The 14,347-nt window shown below is 36.3% G+C and overlaps 1 protein-coding gene across 5 annotated transcripts; it reads right to left on the reverse strand.

Moving 5' to 3' along the window:
- On the reverse strand, positions 114–12,617 carry LOC18610232 (germinal center kinase 1). Of its 5 annotated transcripts, none has more exons than XM_007045769.2 (18): positions 11,808–12,617; positions 11,520–11,608; positions 11,321–11,428; positions 11,059–11,166; positions 10,311–10,401; positions 9,789–9,841; positions 9,067–9,129; positions 8,292–8,336; positions 7,865–7,900; positions 6,882–6,937; positions 5,576–5,657; positions 3,122–3,250; positions 2,797–2,947; positions 1,724–1,877; positions 1,310–1,493; positions 661–861; positions 439–539; positions 114–360 (listed from the first exon to the last, which is right to left on the reverse strand). In XM_007045769.2, exons 1-18 carry the CDS (start codon positions 12,511–12,513, stop codon positions 261–263), a joined length of 2,457 nt encoding a protein of 818 aa, XP_007045831.2. In that variant the 5' UTR covers positions 12,514–12,617; the 3' UTR covers positions 114–260. The 5 variants fall into 5 exon arrangements, with proteins under 5 accessions (XP_007045831.2, XP_017971384.1, XP_017971383.1 ...); XM_018115895.1 differs by having other exon boundaries at positions 1,724–1,880; XM_018115894.1 differs by having other exon boundaries at positions 2,797–2,950.

Here is a 14,347-nt window from a genome sequence, read left to right on the forward strand (position 1 = left end):
GGTCAAAGAAGAGCTTGATATTTGTAGGGAGTGGGAAACACTTCATCGCTTGCCTGACATAATTTGAGGGAGGGAAAGAAGATAAAACACCGTTTATTTCTTATCACAGATGATTAATTTAAAAGCAATATATGATAGAAGAAAATTGATTGCTTTTCATTTTTGCCACCATGTGACCTGTACAACATAGCCCTACGAAATCTTAAAGCAAAGGAGAATAACATAGAACCAAAACAACAAAAATGTAGGCATACAACTATCTACAACCGGAGAATGGTTCTTAGTGTGTCACATAGGTTTTGAATGGTCTGCTGCTCCTGCGTTGCCTTTAACTCTTGAAGCGGCATCTCATCATAGCACCTGCAACAGATAGAAGGGAAATGCGGTAAAACAAAAAACAAGGAGTGGCAGATAATTGGTAAAGTTACCGATACTTACATTTTGTGGTAAGCTAGGGCATGCGCCAGATTCATTAGCGTAGAACTTGAGGTGAGTCTTTGGTAAACACTTGGAGGAAGTGGCATCTGTAGCATGTTAAACTGGCAAATAATTCATAAACCTCAGAGAGAGAGAGACGAGGAAAGAAAAAAAAAAAAGGGTGGGAGGGGGAGCATGAGAGAGAAAAAGAGATCTGGATGGAGGAGGAGGATGGGAATTGACCTCATTTTGTGCTCTTCGACCTTTCTTCGATTGTCCATCACCAGCAAAAAGTTCCTGCACTGCTTCCACTGCCACGGTTCCGCTACTATCCTGGTGCATGCCTCCAAGGACATTGTCTGACAAAAGGGCAATTGGGGATATATCCGTGGCCCTCAAGAATGGAATGGGTACCGTATTACCAGCTGCATATATTGAAAACAGCTGCAAAAACAAGTATCAATCAGGCATCTCAGCTGCATTCACCGCAAAAGTAGGAATAAGATCGGAGCACATAAACCATTTGTAGTGATGGGTAACAGACTGTAACCAAACAGAAAGCAAGCAATTGCTTGATGGTTAACAATTGGAGGAACAAGGAAAGAGGAAAAGGGCGAAAGGGGGGAGAACCTTGTGAAACAAAAGGGACTAATTAATTGTAAATGTCAAGACAAACCACCCTAAGTTCCTCATGCTTAAATTCAACCTCATTAAACTTTGAATAAAACAGCAGAACAAATTCCAAATCAAGATTACTAATTTCAGCAAACAAAGATTCACTCCAACTCCAAGTAGACCACCAGTGAAGTTTGGACCTTGTTTTCTCATAGTGAAATTAAGACTACCACACATCTATTATTGGTGCAGATATAGATTACAAAATGAAAATAACCTTATCTTGCAAAGCAAAAGCTTTTTTGCTGACAGTTTCATTCTTCAATGTGCTACCACTGATTTCACTGCCACCTTCTGCTTGTGCCTGCAGAACACTGTCTGACCTCAGTTTCTGTTCAGGAGGGACAGATATTGAAGCCATTGTAGTATTGTTTGCTGAACCACCCCTTCTGTTATCCACCCTATAAAACCGGCCCAAAGAATTGAATACTTGAGTTGGCAACTAGATTAAAGACTTCACTTCAGTGATTCACAAACTCTCACAAGACATGGAGCATAGTATGTAACAATTAAATACTATGATCATTATCAAGTAAAAATTTTTTTAATGAAGTTCACATTAACCAAGAATTCACACATAGAATCATGAACTACAACTTTTGAACTAGGAAAACAATAGGGAGGAAGGTACCATGATTCAGCTAACTGGCGCCCTGTGCCATTAATCAGAGTGCTTTCAACATGTTCAAGAGCAGTTGAAGCTGCTTTACCACTTTGAAGTTGACTTTGAGCAAATGACTTCTGCACCTCATCCCCACCATGAACTATTACAGTGCCAAACTCACCTGCTACACATAAAATCAGAAAAAGAGAAAACAAACTGAGAAACAAGTTTTTTTCCAAAAACTAATGTAGATAAAGTTGACAACTATACATGAGTAGAATTGTCTTAGTTGTGGTCCGCTGCATTTGAGAAGACAATCAGCAAAGCAAACCTCAGAACTTTCTACTGCCTCCTAGAACTTCTCTCTCTCTCTCTCTCTCTCTCTCTCTCTCTCTCTCCCCCTCTTTTGGGTAAATGTACCTGATTATTATCCTAAAATGTTTGATACCACCAGAATGACCAGATCATATCTAACCATACTCAATGTGGTAAACAATGCTTTCACATTCTTTTCACCCCTGTAAACAAAACATAGAATTAATATTGTGGTAGGTCTACCTATCACTTCCAGATCAGGTCCATAACAAACATCCCAGGTAGTCACCTATGGAAGCATTCTTCTTAGTACAAGAACAGCCAACAAAGAGTAATTAAGGTGGTAATATTGTCCATACCTACCCCCCCCCCCCCCCCCCCCCCCCTCCTTTTACCATATAAGATTTATGAATAGGAGCAATCCATTGGAAAAATGAGTATACTTCTATTTGACTTTGTAACTTCGCCAGTACATGGCTATCTGGCAATTATCCACATGAATGCAAGCTAAGGCACCAATTCCAAGCCCCATTAAAATGGTACACCAGTATTATGGCTCAGCTATTCGTCCATATAAGACTTGTCTTCAAATATCTGAAAATTTTTTTCAAAACTATAAAAGCAAATTCCATGAGTTTAATTAAAGATCTTCCCAGCAAGCCTCTCCCGTCCCTCCATTTCCCCTTTCCCTAAAGGTACATTGCACAAGAATTGACTAGTGCTCTACTCCACCACAGAAATCCAACTAGATTATTTGATATAACATACAAGAAAGAACTACATACCTTCTCCTGTCACTTTCACACCATCTAATATGTGATGCTTCTTCAAAGTGCCAGTTGCAGGAGCCTCATTCGCAACTTCAAGACCCATATTCTGAGGCCTTGACGGAACAGTATCTCCATAATCCTCATTCAACTTTGAACCTTCCGGTGGCTGCTACAGATTGAGAGCAGTTGGAACCAGTTGAGATAGATATACATGCAAACCATAGACACTAGTTAGTGTGTCCACATATGTGAGAATGTGTGCATGCCCCCAATTACTTGGTAACAATTGGAGAGTGAGCGAAAGAGAGATTGAGTAAGTGCAAACAAAACAAATTCATACATTAACTCCTGAAATGGTAGGAGCCAGAGTTTGTGCTTCTTGAACCATTGCAGCCCTTATTTGCTTTGCCTTCTCAATCTTTGGAAACATTACAGAAGCTCCACATTTGCATTTCTCAATGAATTTGTGCTAAGTTTCAAACACAGATGATGATTTCAAAGTCAGAAGTAAAAATAAACAAAAACAAAAAAAGAGCCAACAAAAAGGCAAGCAAGGTGGAGAAGAAAGAAGTGAATAAGTATGTAAAAAAATCGTCCTTTTTTGCCTTTATCTATTAAAAAATGCTTCATTTTAACTCTATGCACTTCATTACATGTGGTGACCAGTACCTAAATTCAGGACAGTCATTTTAATCCCACAATAATAAAAACAGAGAACTCTTTCATTATAATACAAATATCTCAATAAACCATATCTAACATTAATCATCATTCCTATAGCACAGGCAAACCTATAGGATCACCAGACTTCACATGAATAGATCAATCATTGATGACAATAATGCTAGATTCCATTTTTCCAAGTCATTAATGAAGGAGAATGTTTATAAGGGCCTAAACAAGCTTATAGTCAAAACTGGAGAACTATCCTTCCAACAATAAAACTTTCAGCATGATTAAAAATCAAAGCCACACTATTATACAATAAGGAATAAACACAAATATATTCGCAAGGGAAAAAAACAAAAACCTGAGCTCTAACACCATATTTAAGCATCCAAGTCTAATTGAATTAGTAGTAGCATGTAAGGGGGCCCAAGAAAACAGATGTAGACTTGTATATGGCTAATTCGTAAAGAGCAAAGTAGTAAGCATAAGATGGTCACTAATATGCAGGATGCATTGACAGATGGAGCTGGCACACCCTAGATCTTCTTATTCTAGTCTTATGCTACAGGCTTGCAACTCAAGTATTCTCCTGCCATGTTAAATACTACAATTTTAGTCACACTTAAGGCTTCAGGATGAGGTCTGTCACTGCTGCTTGCAACTCCAAAGAAATAGATTCAAGAACTTCTTGAGCTTCATTCACTTCAAGGGTAGGCAAATAATCATACTTGCTCCACAATAATTCTGTCTAACTCCTCAAAATGACAAAAACCTCGTACTCCTTTATAATGCCTTAGTGAGCAACACGAATGCATCTATGCTCCATATTCACCTTTTAACACTCTAAGGAAGCATATGTAACTACTTTGCTAGGTATCAAATAATAAAAAAGTATAAGAGATCAGCCACAACTAAGAGTGCAGAATACAAGACTATATGTTTAGCCTTCTTATGAGAAAGAGGTTATTCAAATCAACTTAAACTAAATTAATAAAACCAATAGTAGAGAATATATAATATTCATTTTAAGTCATACATTTCTCAAACGAACCAAATAAAACTTCATAGTGCAAATTAATCTCCAGGCAAACAGAATAGAGAATATATAAACTAATAACAATAATAATAATAAAATACCTCTCTCTGTACTCTCATCACCACCACTGGATTTACACCACCCCCCCCCCCCCCCCCAACATATCCATTTCTCCCTACTTAAAGCCCACTCAAGTAATAGAGGCCCAATCAACACCAATGTCCCCTAAATAAACCCTAAGCATCCAGAACATATTGGTTCTGAGCATTCATCTCCAACAACCTGTCACATACCTTTGAATTCCACAGAAACATTTCAATCTCCTCTACTTCATTAAATTATCACTAAGCAGTTCTCTGCTCTTCAATTTCTCTAAATCCCAATTTCTCCCCAAGAAATTATCTTCACTTTGACATAATATCTTTGCCCTCAAACTAACCCCAAATACCTGACCATGCAGTCTACCACCAAAATGCAAGAAGCAGCCCTCACGAGATCAGTGATTCCAACCCCTTATTTTGGTTGTCCATTCCTTCAATATTTTCCAGGGATTTTAAAATTTCTCAAAAGGGGAGCTTTCAAAAATCTTGAATTGAGTGGTAATTAGTTATTTCTTACGGTGGCAGTTATTTGGGAGGGAAGCATGTGGAAGAATTTGCACAGCTCCTGAAGAATGAATTACCCATCCAACTATAGATTTCTTTGTCCATTATTCAAGCCACTCCATTCCATTCATGCCCCAATTCTTCAAAATTTTAGAACTAGTACCAGTTTTCATCCATTTAAAAGATTGAAAACTTACTATGTCCCTGCTCCATTTGTCAATATCCCACAGCTATTTGGTTTGGGATTTTCTGTGGCCAAATAATCAGGTTGCCCCTCTCCACCTAATGTCAATTGGGTTTAATTTAGATGTTTTAACACTTACTAGCACAGAGACAATTTGAAAGTAATAAAACAGATTTTAAAAATATTTAATGTAAACACACTTTCCACATTACAGTATATGTAACAAATGTATAGGAAACAGTGTGATGAAAATTCTATGAATGTGCAATTCCTGTAATACAGACAAATTTATTACCATACCTTCAGCATCTCAGATGCAGTAGGGCGTAGACGTGGATCCTTTGTAAGGCTCTTAGCAACAAAATCATGAAAGACAAGAGACCTGCATGTTAAAATAACCTAAGTGAATACAGAGATCTATTAATTATCTATTTAATTTCAGAAGCATTAAACTCATATTTGGAAGCCACTTGTAATTTAAAACCACACTTTTAAATGTGGAAAAACTAAGTGTAATATATCTTATTCTAGTGTGTAGAACTACTGGAGAAGGTTATACAAATTAAATATTTTACAAAAATGGTGAGCAGATGAGGTATGACAAGTAAAGAGAAAGCACAAGTCCTCTTGATTCTTCTTTGACAAAGATTTCTGTACAGCTAATTCGATGAATGAATCACAATTGCTGACAGTACACATATCTAGAACCCAACAACCAATCCAGTCTCCTCTTTAAGTTACCTTCTTTCAAAAAATCAATTATGAAAACATAAACTCACAAAAGTAACCGAACAATAAAAAAAATCAAAATTTTAATGTAAGATATCATGAAATCACAATGGAAGTTGAAAGGCCGCATCTGTTCAGGAACTTTCAAAGAGGGAAGAATAAGAAGATTGTTGCTCTCCCTATTAACATCAGCTCTCATTGCTTTGAATGGCAAAGCATACAAAACCCACGTTTATGTGATGCTAAAACTTTGACTTTTAGATGCAAACAGAAAGGCATTGGAAAGGCTACTTGAATATTGACATAAAACCTTTGAAAACTGTAAACATGTGATGTGAACTGATGATAAAAGACCCAAAAGGTCACTACTGATGGACAAAGAAAAAATCACTAATTGGATAGCATATAATAACATTGATACCTATCACAATAGAAGGATTTCATGAAGTTGAAAGATAAAATGATATACAAAGGTTAAGAAAGTCAGTATGTGCACAGATAAGAATTTTGGAAAGTGAACGTGAACAACAAAACAGTAGAAGGATTTAACTAATGGAGTCGTTTGAAGTTGCCAAAGACAATTCAGGTTAAGCTGTTATGTGCTATTAGACAGATGACAAATGGAGAAAGTAAAACAGAGGGGATAAATCGTGATGAGGCAATTGAAAACAGCGCTATGCCACGTGGATCAACATAATATTTATTGCCTGATTTAAGTATGAAGGCCAGAAATTTATCTAGATAATTCTGTACAACACAAATAAGAACCTTTTGAATCTGGTCATCAGTTTCACAGTTTTTGAGCCAACTTGTAAGCTACCCATTTTTAAGTTGCTATAACAACTACTACTGATAAAAAGGAACTAGAAAGACAAACCATTTTTCTTTGTCCTCAAGCATCGGGGCTGGCTCAATCGATATCATAAACAATACCTATTGCAGACAACAGGTATGTTATCCTTCCAAGACTGATTGAGAATGATGGGGAAAAAACCATCATAAAAACAACATTAATAAGAAAGGTTTGAGGATCCAGAAATATCGAACATGATATTTTATATATGCCACAACAGTCCATAACAGAAGTACTGTCAATTAGGGTATATGCATTTTCCTGTAAGCTACCAAACACTCATTTTCAGCTGCAAAATTTAGCACAACAAACAGAGCCCGAGTTTTCACACTTTATCCTGCACCCACATGCCTATAACTGGAAGTAAGAGGTCCTCAGAGAACCAACAGAGGTCCATTTGAATCAATTTATAACAATAACTGGGTGCCACAAGTGAAATCCATGCTCACATTCTATGACTGTCAAAAACCAACTGTTTCAAGAGATTTAAATCAAGCAGAGTATAAATATAACCCCAAAATGCTCAATAATTTACTCAAGGGACTAAAGCAAAATAAAGAATCTATCGTCAATTTACTGACTTGAAAAAAGTAGTGGTAGTATGTAACAAATAGGTAGCCACCACACAGATATATTAAAAACAATCCTCTGAGGTTCAATTTTACAAGGTAACTATAGATCAAAAGCCAGAGTGCAGAACAACAATGGCCAAAGAATTGCATATTTATCAAAGGCATTGGATCTATACAATATAGCCATATATCATACTGAAGGCTACTCTTTTGACCCTGAATAAGGCTGAGTTGCCTTATATGTACCATTTCAGAGGATCCATTCCCAGGGGCACTAATTTTGAAGCCATCCTATCCTATACTACTAATCATGAGTTAATGTCTTTATCAAGGAGATGTAATTCACATCGAGAGTAGTTGTGGCAGGATGCGCATATGGTCATGCTGAAAACAAGAAAAATATCAAAGTTTAAATACTTCATATCATGCACTTACTCTCATTGGATGCACTGCTGATCTTGGAGGAAGTCCCTGAAAAGAAAATCAAATATGTAAAGAAGATGTCAAGGGTGCTTATCGCTGAGTTTCATTCACCTTCAATATTTCTTTCTCAAAAGTCATTCAATAGAGACAAGCCTCAAATTTTACAAATAAGAGATACAACAACTATTAATTGGGAGTTTCCCTTATTTTGTCCTCAATGGGTGTGAGCCCCACCTTTTCAGTCCTAAGAATAGGAGCTAACAATAAAAACAGTTTATCAAAAATTACTTGGATGACCAATAGGTTCAATTTAAGTTACAAGTAACGAACCCAACAAGGCCAAATTTCTTCTTTTAGAATTGCAAAGAGAACCAATAAGATGCCCATTTCCAGCTTGTGCTGGGAGCTGCAGAGCCAGTAACAGAATAAATAGAAATACCTCTGCCATTTCAACTGCAGATACACCAAGTGCCCACACATCCACCTGGAAGTAAATATTTAGAATGTAAAAGGAAGTTAGACAACAAACAACTTTACCATTTCACATCAAATCCTTTCTATAAGAATCCAATCAACGTTCTACACTAACATTTTCATTAATAATTACTAGCAAGAAAAACTTTGTTTAAATATTCTGACAACACCCAGCCTTCTACAGGTTTTCATGAAATTTGGGTTTTTACTTATTATTTCTCTTGCTTTTTAAATTTTACAAATTTGTTTTACTTACTTCGTGCAATTCCAAACTTCCAAACTTTTAGTCATTCTTATGCATCTATATAAGTGAAATACCCCTAACAAACAAAACAGTGCAAGAAGGCATGACATGATCTTCCCAAAAAGCCCCCTCCTCCAAGTACCAAGATATCACTTTAGTGTCATACTTCAGGATTAGACTACGGCACTAAATAGCAAAGTAATTTATGCTTTTTGTTTTCACAAGACAACAAAAAAAAAAGTATTATTATTACTGCTGAGGCCTGCTTTCACACAAAGTATTATTATTGCTTCACCAAAAATTATAGTTTATGGAAAAGTTCATGCAACTGCCAACCAACACATCTGGCAATGGATCAAAGAACGTCAATGTCAACATGCAAATTATCCATTCCCCAGATCTATCACTAAAAAGAAATAGAAAAAGGAAATATGACAAGTGTTAAAGAGAAAAATTAAAAGAAGATCAAATCCATGCAAATTAAGGAATATGATACCTTTCCATCATAGCGGCTTTCCTGAATAACTTCTGGAGCCATCCAATGTGGAGTGCCAATAAACTGAAAATAAAAAAAGAATAATATCATGAAAACACTTCCACTAATTGAGAACAAACAAATTATCAAATTAAATATATGATATCTGTGATGCAAGCCAAGATATACATCAATGTCAACTAATATGGAGGTAAACCTTTCAATATATACATATATATATATATATATACACACACACAAGAAGGAGGTGAAAGATAATTAATTACTACAGCAGAGCAAAAAAAAACCCACTAAATGAGCTTCAGCACTCATCTACTGGATAGATATCCCCGCTTCCAGAAAAGTACCACTCACCATAAGAGTCTTTAATAACAGAAATTCAGGGAGTTTTTGGTATGCTCATTATGTATAATCTCTTGCACTTGAAACACTGGCTGATGAGTAAACTAGAAGCAGGCTTGCCTTGATTGGTATATTTAACATGATATCTAAAGAGCTGATCTTGTAAACAATTTATTCACCTCAGCACCTTGACATTTGTAAGAAACTGTAGGATGATATTGATTTCAGTTAAGTCATTCAGAAAATTCTTCAGGAGGTTTTCTAGCCTTGATAAACCCATTAACCAAGATAAATCCCAGAACCTTCATCAAAATATCTATCTTATGCTCAAATGAAGTGAACAGTTGGACACATTGCAAAGTAGTTACAATACTACATACCGTATTGCGCTTTGACATGGTCCTTGTAAGCTGTGCTGCTACCCCAAAATCACCTGTTCAATCATCATCATCAAAATAACACCAGATTCACAGATCAGCAAGTTGTCAAGAAGGACAAACCAAAAAGTAATACGTTATTAAGCCCAGATCACATAAGTCCTTTCCCCTTCAATTTATCTCAAACATTCTTGACTATCTTCAAGGTATCTCTATGTCACTACCTAAGTCTGCTTAGGATGCACCAAATGAGAAACACTCTTGTTTCTACTGCATTGCCTTGTATATGAAGGAAGGGACTGACACGAAAATTGTGTTTCTAGGATACTTTCTTTGGTAAACACTATGGATCCAAGTGGACAAGATAGAAACTTCATTATGATGGAAATAACTGTCAAGTGCAACAAACTAGCTACCAACCCTACCAAATGGCAACAATATTAAGATGGATGCACCAATTTCAAGAATATTAACTTCCTAGTACAACTGATTTCGATTAGATAAATGAATAAAAAGGGTACTCACCCAACTTGACCTCTCCTTGTTCAGTTAACAAGATATTACCACCCTTAATATCTCTATGCACTTTGAAAATTGAGTGCAAATACTCAAGGCCCTGCTTGAGAAGAAATTGAAAGAAACAAATTGTTAATTAGAAAGTGGAAAAATATTAGACAATGCATAAACATCCCTATGAGATAGCTTGCTAGGCTTCAGTTATTAATTTTTGGGGCCCAGCCCTAAGAAGCACATCTGACAAGAAATAAGAATACAGCCATCCACATGCGAACACGAATTGGTCTAGCATGCAAATGCTATTGATAACATATGACCATTGAACATCAAGCATGACAGACAAATTGACATAGAAAAAATGAAACTATGTAAATTAGGCTTCAGTGCATTAAGTTCCATGAGTCCAGAATTTTCGGTTAATTCAATTACCGACCAAATTAACCAATCTAATTTGGTTAATAAATTAATTGGTCGATACTTGATTTTCAGTAGATTCAATTAATTTTTGAACCAAATTTGGTTAATTTGGTTATAAGAATTTCTTAACTGAAATGACAGTTTGCTCACCATAATCGGTGGCAATTTCTTATGAAGTGAATTTAAATAAGAAGTAGATATCTATCTTGACATAATGTCTGAAAGGAAGAATGTCACTTAGGTTATCTACATGCTCTAAAAGAAATCTCTACAATCATATGATACTAAGGTTCCCTATAACCGGTATTATTTATTTCCAACCGAATAGGCTCAATAATACCTTTAAAGCTTCCCGGCAGATATATGCTATCTGATACTCCTCTAAAGGCTCCTCCGTAACATTCATCAAATCAGCAACACTTCCACCACCACAGTATTCCATTACTATCTGCCCAAACATGGAAATAAGTTATCCCAAAACCAATTAACAGGAAGAAGTAAATGCCCCAACCAGAACAACAATTACAAACCAATGCAACATAGAAACTGAAATTAGCTCAAACTATCCTGAAACAAAATTTGATGGAGAAAAATGCACCAACCCAAAGATATTCTTCCCCTTGGTAGCTCCCAAGGTACCGGACAACATTTGGATGACTACATTGCTGCAACATCTCAATTTCACCACGAATTTCTTCATACCCTTCTTCCTACAAAAAACAAATTTAAGAGCTCATTCCCAATGATTTATCAGCCAGCCTCTTCGACCATATTAAACACAAACAAGAAATTCATTCGCACCCCTTCACTTAGAGAAATAACTTTGATAGCAACAAGCTCTGAAGTTCTTATATCTCTAGCCTTATAAACAGCCCCGTAAGATCCTTTACCTGCCACCCAAAACCCGATATTAGTTAACATTTTTCCTTTCATTTCAATTCAACTAAAATCAGCTGAATCCCCACTCATTAAAAAAAAACACACAGACAAACAGCTCACTAAGCATTTAAAAATGAAAAAAAAAAATAGTATGAGTACGAGGATAATTATCATTCGATAAGCTTCAAATTAGCATAAATAAAAACTCACCGAGCTCATTGAGCAACTCATATTTAGTGGAAGGATCCTCTCTAGTAAGGCTATCGGGAATCGAACTCGACGAAACCTTACTATTTTGCAAGAACCGATTCTCTTCCCCTTGCAAAGACGCAGACGAAGTAGATCTCTTTTGTTTTCCAAACCCTAGCTCTCCCATACTAGCCACCGCTCTGCTCACCACAGTCCCGCTCCCTTCCCTATCGCTCCTTACCGTCGATCTCACCACAAAAGTCCCAAACCCTTCCCCATCGCCATCCACATCCTCCTCATCATCATCGTCCATTTCCTCTCTCCTTGCCATCATCGGACTCACCGCCGCCGCCGGAGGCTTAAACGAAGAAGACGTTTGACCGCGAGTGTTACGACGGCGATCGGTTTTCACGATCATGGTTCCGAAACCTCCTGCGTCTTCATCGTCGTCGACGTCAAAGTCGGTCGGACCGCCGCCTCCGCCTCCGAAGTCCTTCGGGAGACGTTTGAGGAGAGGAGGCAGGGAGGAGTCGTCTTCGTCTTCTTCATCTCCGTCCTTGTAAAGCATCGTGGCGTAAGGGTCCTGTTCACGAGGCGGGCGCGGTTTACGCTTCGATCTGGTGGAGTCGGAATCGGACTCGGATTCGGATCCGGAGTGTATGACGACGGTTGAGTAGAGCTCGGATTTGACCGCGGCTTTTCGGTTACGACGGGGCGGGTAATCCATTTCTTTCCTTTTCCCCCGCTCGGCCAGTGTGAGCGCGTGAAAGTCAGAGAGCTCAGATCAGTGAAGGCAGAATCGCAGATGACCGTCGCCTTGCGCTGGAATTAAAAAATAAATAAAAATAATTGTAGTATTTTCCTAAGTTGGACATATGATGGCCCCACCACTTGCCATGTACTGGACTTTATATTTGGGCTTTTCTAGGTTAAAGCCCATTTTTTCAACTTGTTCAGAGTATAGCCCACTACATTGATTGGGCCTGTCATCACATCAGCCCATTAAATTCATCCAAAAAAATAAATAACTAAAAATATTTTTCTTATTAAATTAGACATAAATATATTAAAAAATTAAAAATAATTTAATTTCAATTTAAAAAATAGTACTATTTTTTTAGAGAGAAAAAAGTAAGGCATGTAAAAGAGCAAGATTATTTAGGAAAGAAAAACTTTTTAAAAGAAATGAAGTTTAAATTGAAAAAACACCAAATTAGTTATAATTTTTAATGTACGTAATTAATTTAACACCAATTCGAACAATTTTCTTAATATAGATTCTACTAATTCTAGGATTATTCGTCTGACTAATACCATGTTCACATGCACACTCGTACTCTATGCACATGTATGTATATATAAATGTGTATATGTATATAAAATGAAAATGATAACTTTACCCCATAACAGATGGACCAAGTTTAGAATTCGAATAAATGCTCATGTGAATTCGAGATATTATGTCTTAACGAGAGAGATTTGAACACTTTATCCACTTTAACAAATTTTTAACAAAAAAATCCATCTAAACCCTTGAAACATTGGTGACTCCCCATGAGATAATTAAATAACCATTAAAATACAATTTGAAATAAAAATAAAAATTCGAGTCTTATCTTTTAAACAAAAGAGACATATACTTATTATTAAGTCGGGAAATTTCAAGCTACACAGTAATTATTGTAGCCAAAGAAAGGATCTTTGAGAAATATATGCTTCCAATTCTAAGTGATTCAAGAAGAAAGGGGTCAAGGGGAAAGTTGAAAACCTTTTGACTGAAAAATGTTCTCTCATTATGCATATTGCTCCACTTTGGTTTGAAGATTTGGGTTTTGAACAAAAGGTCCAAATTCCATTATTAAAAGACAAATAAATTAAAAAAAAATAGTGATATTGGAAGAATCCCACTGATAATCCAAGGGGTTTTCATGTTACTACTACTCTTTTGATCACTTCATCAACAAGATAAAAAAAAAAAAAACCAAAGGAATTTAAGAAGGCTGTTGGTTGGTTCTTTGTCCACAAAATTTTACAAGTAAGACAAAACCAAAAGAATTTGAGAACACGATGGGGAAGTGGCTCTTACCTACACCTTGCTCCAAGCCCCAGTGTGACCTTGACTTTGAAATGATTGGATTCCCTGCCCTTTACCAAAACAATGCAATGAGCAAAAAACGAAATAAAAATATCAATATCTATCAATTATGCAAAAAAAGATGTAGGGTTTATATTTAGAAAATTGTCTTACGGTCTTAGAAAATGTAAGATAATTTTCTTAGATCAACAAGTTTAATTTCCTTCATATTAAAATTTTTTATATATTTTTCCCTTTTAAACATAAAAAAATATTTAAAAACTTTTTCGAAAAATATTTTCATGCTTTCCGAACGGAGCAATGTTCATTCGTCAACTTTTCATCCTTTTCATCCAACCAAAACCGAAAAGTTAAGTACCTTTTAGTAATGGATGATTATATGCCACCAAAAAGAAAAGCCTACATTCTCTCTACCCCAAGATTATGGAATCACTCGTATAGAAAAATGATGATGATGGGTCAAGGA

The sequence above is a fragment of the Theobroma cacao genome, chromosome 2, assembly GCF_000208745.1.
Source record: "Theobroma cacao cultivar B97-61/B2 chromosome 2, Criollo_cocoa_genome_V2, whole genome shotgun sequence".
Lineage (NCBI taxonomy): Eukaryota > Viridiplantae > Streptophyta > Magnoliopsida > Malvales > Malvaceae > Theobroma > Theobroma cacao.

Coding starts and splice junctions, on each gene's coding strand:
- LOC18610232 (XM_018115893.1), bottom strand. CDS start 12,513: ATGGATTACCCGCCCCGTCGTAACCGAAAAGCCGCGGTCAAATCCGAG. Junction 10,402..11,058: donor TCTGCCGGGAAGCTTTAAAG/GTATTATTGAGC, acceptor CTTCTCAAGCAG/GGCCTTGAGTATTTGCACTC. Junction 9,130..9,788: donor CCATGTCAAAGCGCAATACG/GTATGTAGTATT, acceptor TTTTATTTTCAG/TTTATTGGCACTCCACATTG.